The sequence below is a fragment of the Coffea eugenioides genome, chromosome 1 (assembly GCF_003713205.1).
Source record: "Coffea eugenioides isolate CCC68of chromosome 1, Ceug_1.0, whole genome shotgun sequence".
In the NCBI taxonomy this organism is placed as follows: domain Eukaryota; kingdom Viridiplantae; phylum Streptophyta; class Magnoliopsida; order Gentianales; family Rubiaceae; genus Coffea; species Coffea eugenioides.
The window spans coordinates 8,180,971-8,190,342 of record NC_040035.1 but is presented as its reverse complement, the minus strand read 5'-3'; the positions used below and the strand labels follow the sequence as shown (position 1 = coordinate 8,190,342).

General features: G+C 34.7%; 1 protein-coding gene across 1 annotated transcript; it reads right to left on the bottom strand.

The window, feature by feature from the left end:
• Window positions 1-1,488: 1,488 nt before the first annotated feature.
• Window positions 1,489-5,716, bottom strand: LOC113765113 (cytochrome P450 81D1-like). Its single transcript, XM_027309176.1, has 2 exons — window positions 4,692-5,716; window positions 1,489-2,202 (listed from the first exon to the last, which is right to left on the bottom strand). The coding sequence occupies exons 1-2, from the start codon at window positions 5,562-5,564 to the stop codon at window positions 1,579-1,581; spliced, it is 1,497 nt and encodes a 498-aa protein (XP_027164977.1). The 5' UTR covers window positions 5,565-5,716; the 3' UTR covers window positions 1,489-1,578.
• Window positions 5,717-9,372: the final 3,656 nt, after the last annotated feature.

The window sequence follows — 9,372 nt, the reverse complement described above, 5'->3', positions numbered from 1 at the left end:
AGCATTGCAGATTACCACAAAAAAAGAAGGATTGGGAAATTAGATGAAAGAGAACAATAAAGGGGCTGGTAGTTTTTTTTCTTTTTTGGATTTTATTCTTATAAAATGCCAATAGTTACCTTTGCAAGTTTGCATTTGTATGTGGAATAGGTAAAGAATCCGAATAAAGTGGGTGCATCCTAAGAAAATAAATAGCAGGTGAGAATTTAACTCATGATATTAATTACATATTGTGTATCCACATCTAAGGTAAGGAATTTGAATAAAGTGGGTGTGTTATGAGGAAATGAATAATATGTGAGGATTTAATTCATGATATTAATTGCAGATTGTGTGTCTACAGCTGAACAGCACTTCAAGATAACTTATGTGTTAGAATCGCTTCCGCTGTGTGCACGGGGATTCTTCATCCCAACATTTACCAAAAATATGTGGGCCTGCCCCGACATTGTAGTGGCATCAACAAAGGCTGTCAATTGTCACAATGAGCTCAATTCAATTTGCATACGAAAAGGCATCTTTTATTTCTTTGTTTTGTTGCCCTGTCATAGCATGTTTCTGTCAAATTGGAATGTCTGAATGCTAGGAATATTCAATATGTGACCACTGATAAGAGATGCCATGAAACTGCCAATATGGGAAGGGATTCCATGACCTTGTTGTATCTACTGATTGAAAAGCCTGAACTGCAGAGCATAGGATGTTCGCTTTCAAGCATTTAATTCTTCATGCCATATTCCTCTTTGTTCCTAGACATTCTTACCCCACTTGCAGTTTTATGTTCTGGAACGAAATATTTCAATCTTTTTATTTCAGTGAAGAGAAGAACGGATTATACTACATCGATCTCTAACTTAACTAAAGCTGAGAGATCAAGTTGATCATACACTCGCATGGCTTGTATAATGACTCCAAAGGCTTGCCTCGGCCCCCATTTGAGCCTGTATTTTCTTCCAAATCCTTCATTGCAGGCCCTATTCATTCCCATTCAAAGCATTGAATCAAAGTGCCCAATGACAATGCAACTAACTTCATAGCCAAAGCGGCTCCTGGACAAGCTCTCTTCTCATTTCCAAATGGAAGAAAATTGAACCCTTCATCATAAATCCCTTCAAATCTTTCCGGCTTAAACTTGTTTGCTTCTTCCCAAACATTAGGGTCTCCATGGATGCCAGTTTTCTCCAGTCATTGTCACTTTCAACTCTTATTCTTTGAATTCTTCAATGAGGGCAAACTAAGATACTCAATTTGAAAGTAGTGCAATTACCATTGTATTGGTATAATGATTGTTTCCTTTTGGTTCTTCACACCGTTTTCATTATTTTGGCTTGTGGGATTGTGCTTTGCATCTCCTTCTCCGCAACGTAGAATTGGAATCATTTAATGTTCCACATTTCCATGTAAAATACTTAAGTTTGTATAATTGTAGCATCAACTTGTATTGAAAGAAAGTTACAACTACAAATCTGAAATTGTAAGAGGAGCTCAAAACCAAAAATCAGACACTCATCTCTTGATATTTAAATTCAAAAAAAAAGAAGAAATCCCAATTTATCTCAATAGAACAACATATCTAACTTAAAGCTGAGAAATTGTTTTGATCATCGATGGGCGTGGCCTGTAAGATGCCTCCAAAGGCTTGGCCTTGCCCAAAGTTGCTCCTTGATTTTCTTCCAAATCCACCATTTCAGGCCCTGCTCTTTCCCACTCAAAGCATTGAATCAGGGTGCCCAATGTCAACCCAACCAACCTTATGGCCATGGCAGCTCCTGGACAAATTCTCCTGCCTTTTCCAAATGGAAGAAATTTGAACCCTTCATTCCACCCTCCCTCATCCATTCCTTCAAATCTTTCTGGCTTATACTTGTTGGGCTCTTCCCAAACATTGGGGTCCCTGTGAATTGCCCAAGCATTCACTAACAAAGTTGTACCTTTTGGAACCTTGTAGCCTCCTATGGTGCAATCCTCAGATGAAAAATGAGGCACAAGAGTTGGTGCCGCAGGAAATAACCTTAGTGTCTCGTTGATTATGCAGCGTAAATAAGGCAATTTGGAGAGATCGGAATCATTTAGCAGATGGCCAGACTGCATTTTTTCTAGCTCATCTCTTGCCTTTTGCAGTACATTAGGGTGATTTAATAGGCTGGACAATGCCCACTCCATTGTCTGAGATGTAGTATGTGTTCCGGCTGATAACATTATCTACACAAGAAGTAATGTACAGTCAAATTCAATGCAACTTTTTGAATGAATAAGAAAAGAATAGGAATTAGTTTTTAGAATCAAGTTGTTGACAAATAATGTCATTTCTCTTGCTATAGATCATGAATCAATAATTTACACTTTTGACATTGATCGCAAATATATGTCCACCAGTCAACATAAGAAGGGAACTATATATTATGGCATGTGATATCTATAGACCTCAATTATATGTAAAGGCATGAAGGAACTACCTTTTTTTGGGTGTTATTGCCAATATGCACACCTAAATTATCACCAATTTGCTTGTTACTCTCTAAATTGCTAATTTTAGAACTTCAGTATCTTGTTCTTTTGTTGGCCCATTGGTCAAATCCAAATAACTTTTTCTATAGTTAGTTTAGAAGGCTTCAAGTATCCTTAATCTGTTGTTTGTCCAAATTCTCTAATTCGTTTAGGGGTATTAAAGTATTTTATTCTAAAGTTGCTAAAAGAATTAATTGATTTTATCTTATTTGGACGATGTGCCCCAAAATTGATAGTATATTATACTTAAGTATCACAATTCATAGTTCAGAGTATAAACTGAAAAGCCAAAATTAAATAGGGGGTTAAATGTAGAAAACCCCCACGAACTATTACACTAGTTGCATTTTGTACCCTAAACTATTTTAATAGGCACTTTTCACCCTTAGTCAACTTTAAAATAATAAGAAAATTAACTCCATCTAAATAATTGATGAGATGACAAATTTTTCCTCCATTAAAAGCTTTTAAGTGACAAAAATACCCTTTTGGTAGAAAAAATTTGTCACTTTAAATGGATTAATTTTCACTTCATAATAAAATTCTAATTTGAAACATATAACAATAAAATATATGATCACTTTGAATGACAATTAAAACAAAAGAAGCAGGAAAAAACAAGAAAATGAATAAATTCAATTCAAGAATCTCATCAACCTTATTTTACTATGTATTTCAAGTTAGCCTAGGTAAGAAAAGATTGTTGTCAAGGAAAAGTAAATAATTTTGGTGTTTTATTAAAATTTTGTAGCCCAATATTTTGTTTCCTAATATATGGCTTCTAATTTTGGTTCGGTATTGAAATTTTATTGCAATTATTGTGCTAAATTCATATGCAAATTTTTGGGTTCTACTCCAATTTTATGCTTGTGAATATTTCAAATGAAATTTTGCTACATTATGATGCGTTGAAGTAAATTATGAGATTATAAAAATTGCAAGAGTAATCACTCAATAATATTTCTATATTTTGCCCCCATTTTGACCCCAATAGTCTTAATCCTCATTCAAATCGATTTTTTATGTGTTAACAATTAAACTTTTTGATATAAATTGAAAATTAGTCTATTTAAATTAGTAATCTTCCCCACCAAAATATTATTTTTATCACTTAAGTTTTAATGGAGGATAAATTAATAATTTCATCAATTATTTGGATGAAATTAATTTTCATGTTATTTTTTAGTTAACTATAGGTGTAAAGTGCCTATTAAAATACTTTAGAGTGTAAAGTCCAACCAGTGAACTAGTTCATGGGAGTTTTATGCATTTAAGCCTTAAATACCTATACTCAAATGAACACTTTTTAAAATGTCTTTAGTAATTGATAGAGTTCTTTTTTTTAAAAAAAAGTCCAAAAATTTCCGGCTTGACGTGGCTTGAGTTGTACATGATTAAATTTTGGATTTGTGCACATTTTTCTGTATATTTATCAAAAAGAGCCTTCATAACGACCAATTCTAAAACTATCTCACAGCCTCCACCGTTGACTTAAACCCAGCCACAAGTATCACGGTTAATGTTTAAATTTTTTGATGTACGAATATATCATAATATTGTATTGAATATGTATCAAATATTTTATTCATGTATATCACTTTTATTTTAAATAAAATAATATCATATAATTACACACCAAATAATGTAAAAAATATAACAATTGGCCAAACTACGCCAAATCTCTCCCCTCTCCCGTCAACAAGACTTATCCAATTTGCAAGTTGACAAATGCCCCAGCTCACCAGTCACCCCTAGATATTGGCATATTTAATGTTGAAAACATGCGGACCAAATTTTTGAAAAGACTTTCACCAAATTCCTTATCTAGACACCAACAGAAGTTAGTGGCATATACCATTTCCCCACTCACCGCCACTAGATCCGGTGCCTATCTACAGTCGGACGTGTTTTCTACAGTTCAGATCAGACCACAACATCAAGATACGGTTTAATTTGATCATTTCAATATTCAGATCAAATCGAGCTAATATGATCCAATTTCAACCATGAAAAGCATGCGGTTGTGGATCACTGCATCCCTCACCACTAGTCTTGGCGCTACCACTAAATATGGCTAAGACAATTTGTGCTACTGCTGCTACATGGGTGAGATGACCCACCTCAATTTGTCCTAATGAATTATAGACCAATTTGAGAAAGAGATTCAAGTAGAAGAGACTTACTTGTATAATTCCTTTAACAATTTCGTCAGTGTAGTATTCGGGTTCTTCTTCTTGTAGAGATAACAATTTTTGAATAATTGTTTTCCTTCTCTCTGTCGAACAAGAACCGTCTTCTGCTTCCTCTTTACGTGTTTGATCAATCAGGCCCTGAAGAAACTCGTCCCTCTTCTGGTGCAAACTGATTACACCTTTCTCCAACCCTCCATAGCCAACCCACCTCAAGATTGGAATATAATCACAAAGATCAGTGAGTGCTTGCGGTGAAAATATATCACCTGGCTGATCAGATGGCCATCTTTTTCCAGCAACTATTTTCATTATCACGTTGAATAATAACTCCCGGAACAAAGAACTCATGTCCTTAACTTTCCAGGTTTTCTCATCAGAGTTACTGGAAAACAATTTTTTGATGATGAAATGGATTTCTTCAGTCCAGATGGAGGAGAAACGCTGGAGTCGAATCGAAGAAAACATATGGATGGTTGTGACTCGGCGGAGATTTCGCCAGTGATCTCCATAAGGGGAGAGTATGAGAATAGTTGAGTTGTAGCCAAGGTATTTACTGGAAACTGACTCAGGCCGGTTCGCGAAAATAATATCATTCGTCTTGGTTAAGCATTCCTCTGCAAGAGATGGCGAGGAAACAACAAGGAAAGGACGAATCCCAAAATGAAGGAAAATCAGGGGACCATATTTGATGGAGAGCTTTTGCAGGGCAAGGTGAGGGGCAGTCTTCACAAGGTGAAGATGGCCCAAAATTGGAAGAGCTGGAGGGCTTGGAGGCTGCAGTTTTCGGTTCTTTTTTCGGAGATACTGATACTTTACAGCCATCAAGAATATGAAGAGACCAAGAATGGTGTAGAGTAACTCCATGATCAAGGCTCAAGATGCAAGAAGCAAGGAGAAAGATGTTTGTCGTTGACTTTATGTGCAGTGTAGTAATTTTGCATTTGGGCACTCTCTGATCACCAGTATCAGTTGTTTCATACATGAGCATCAATATTGATTCAATAAATAGGGGGTGGGATGGGTTGGGTCGGGTTAGATAATAAAATGGAAGGATCATAAGTAAGAGATTCTGATTCAAAATCTCTGACTTACTTACTGAAAGTTACAACATTAATTCAAAAAATATGGACAATAAACCAACAAATCTAGGCACTAAGATGACATCATTAAAACACATAATACTCTATCCGTCTCATTTGACTTGTCATGTATAATTTTGCACATACGTTAAGGAATTTGATTTTTGACCAACCAACAAATAAATGTTTCCATAATTACCTCTTAACTTGAATTTAAATTTTGTTTGTTGCTTTTGATTTTGGGAATTTTATAATAGTTTGTTAAAGCGTTTAATGCTAAAACATGACATTAATACTCTTTTTTATGAAGCGTAAAAAAGGGCAAATTGGTCTCTTTTCATTTTTCTCTTTTAGGCTATGACAAATAATTTGGGACAAACTAAAATAGAAAGCAAACCTAATAAAATAAGGCGGAGGAAGTAATTCTTTCCCTCATTAATACTTGTCTTACTATAAATATCATTTATTTAATTTGAAGTTCACCCCATAATTAATTATTGCATAGTGGAGTTGCTTTGACAAGTGACCATTGAAGAGAGTCCTTGCAGCTATCATGTTTCACTTCATTTTTCATGTGTGGGTAAAAGTAGATCTAAGGCAATAGCTGCGCAATTTTGAAATGAATACAGAGAGTGGATAAGATTGAAACGTGGGCCTATGAGTTTTAGTTCCTTCTATCATGTTTCTACATTTTGGTGCTTTCCAAATGCTTTAATGCTGCTGACTGTTGAATGAAGACATTTTGGGAAGCATCTGCTTCCCAAATTTAGCATTTTAAATTCAGAAATCAGTGGGTTTTTAATTTAAGTTAATAGCATTTGATTGAACATAATCAAAGTCAGAGCGCAAAAGTGTAATAGTGGTACAAAACTAAAATAATCAAAATTGAAATAGTTTAAACCATGTGCATGTAATAATAACTAAGTCCTCGAAGTATTCTGTGGTAGCCAATTTTGTCCTTGTGTAATTGAGCCACCCAAATGTTACATTTTCTCCATAGACTAGCTAGCCAACCGTCAAATATGCATGCTCTATAGTGGTGGAATGAATTGTTCATGATGTAAATTGTACCCTTATGAGTAGATAGATTTAGCAAGAATTGGAAGATTAGTACGAGTTGAGACTTAGATCGGAAATTTTTTGCTCGAGTCATTTGCCAGTGGTTTACTATTGTAGTTGACTAGTTAGATTGTATTTTATTTAGAGTGTGCTGAGTAGTGAGTGTATAACTATTCTTTTTTTTTTTTCGGTATTGGCCATTGGAACATCCATAAGTGTGGGATAATTTTTCCCTGATTTCAACTTAATAAAAATATGATATTTTCGGGGGTAGAGGGTAGGGGTGTAAACGAGCCGAGTTCGAGTTAATTTTGTGAAGCTCGAACTCGAGCTCGAGCTCGACGAGCTCAAAATATCAAGCTCGAGCTCGAGCTTAAAAAATAAAAAAAATTAATTATTATTTTATTTTTTAAAAAAAATAAATATTTATTTTTAAAAATGAATAAAACAATAATTTTTTTAACAAATAATAAAATATTAGGGATATATATGTAATTTTACTATTAAAATAAAAAATAAAAAATAAAAAAATATATATAATTGAGCTCGCGAGCCAACGAGTTTAATGTTTTTGAGCTCGAGATCGACTTAATTAGCTCGAGTTCAATGCGGGTACGCATAGCACTTCACATTATTCTCACTCCGTATTTTATTAACTATTCTCTTAATATTATTTGTAATTTAATTCGAATTCTTCTTTGTCAAAACTAATATGGAGATTAGTTTAAATCTCTGTCAGTCCTCGCAAGAAACTAGTCATAGCAAACCGTACAATTGGGGCAATACAAGTTTTGGAGAGGTTTGAGGATCAGGATTAACCCAAAATATATATAAGGCTCAGATCACGTGGTGTAAATAGTTTTCACGACATATTTATCGAATTCACAAAAATTTATTTTAAATTTACGTTGCATTCAAAATGATTCACATGACTGAATGAAAGGCTTAGATCTTGTTAAAATAGACAAAATCATTCCGAAACAGTTCACATGGCAATCATTTGTGCCCTTAACCTGGCGAAATATGCAATTTATTGGAAACTCATTATTTAAGGCAAGTGATATATGGTCCTGCTGCAGCACTCTCTTTGGATTAAAATTCACAATTCACGTTACTATTAGACATGGGATGTATGTCTCTTGCAGTTTTAACTGGCTTCTTCTAGATCAATAAGGATGTATAGTGCATTCGTATAATTCGACGATGGTTCATTTCCGCTTGATTCCTTTATAAGTTCAGTTGACCTTTCTCTAAAATATGTTAGAGTTAGAATAGGAATAGATATAAAAAAGATGAGTGACGACTATCAAAAAAAAAAAATAGACATCGGGTCAGGTTGCTCTATGGAGAAAGAAAAATTATAACATGGGAAACATTAAAAGTTGAAATATTTCTAACTTCAGCTAAGTTAATCCATCATTGCATTTGCTTAAACAACTCCTCCAAGCCATTTGCACTTCTCTTGGCAAGTGCATATATCTGGTAATATACCAGACAAAATATCAAATCTGTGGGAAGTTTCCTGTTTTGCTGTGGGATGTGGTACTGAAACTTCACAGCAATCCAGAAAACGAAAAAAAAAATGAGACTTAGGATGCTGTAGAGTAACTCCATAATCAAGATCAGCCACGGATTTAAGGGGGGGCTGGTGGGGGCTTAAGCCCCCCCCCAAGCCGCCGGAAAACCCCCTATATATAGGGGATTGATTTCTGGCTCCGTCCCTGGGTGGAGTGATGAAATCTGCGGTCTATCTGCGTAACCATTTCTTCTTGTGGTTTGAAGCCCTCTGTGACTCTGAATTTGTTATCATCAAGCTGCAAAACTGCAAGCGAAGGAGGAGAGTCTTCCTGCTGGATTTGTTTCGTACGTATACTTCATGATCCGGTCGTGATGACCACTTATCATCGCCCGCATCGCTTACTTTATGAGAGGATAGCTATAATTATAAATTTGTTTTTTACATTGTTTGATGCTTCACACAAGAAATATAATGATCATAAAATTATTGCATATTACGTTATCTTTCCATCTAACATTGCATAAAGTAAAGTTGGCATATCAAAAGAACTCTTGAAGGCTTAACTTTGAATATTGTCAAGACTGATTTGCGCAACAAAATGGGAGACGAGTGGATGAATGACTGTCTGGTTGTATACATCGAGAAGGATATTTTTGCAACAATTGAAAATGAGCAAATATTGCAGCGTTTTCAACGGATGAAAACTCGCAGAATGCAATTGCCTCCTCTTCGTTATTCGAGTGCAACAACTACCAATACTTCAAGTGTTAATCAATAACAAATTTTTGGGTATGTATAATTATATGTTTTTATTATTTTTATAATTATTGATTCTAAATTTTACTTATTAAATATATTTATTTCGTCACAAAAAAAAAATTTTAATACACTTCAGCCCCCTCAAAAATAAATTTCTGGCTCCGTCCCTGATCAAGATTCAGATGCAACTGGCAAGAAGAAAGAGAGAAGTTTGGTGTTGACTTTATACTGACAAAGTTAAGGTTTAACACTTCAT

Coding starts and splice junctions, on each gene's coding strand:
- LOC113765113 (XM_027309176.1), bottom strand. CDS start 5,564: ATGGAGTTACTCTACACCATTCTTGGTCTCTTCATATTCTTGATGGCT. Junction 2,203..4,691: donor TTGTTAAAGGAATTATACAA/GTAAGTCTCTTC, acceptor CTTCTTGTGTAG/ATAATGTTATCAGCCGGAAC.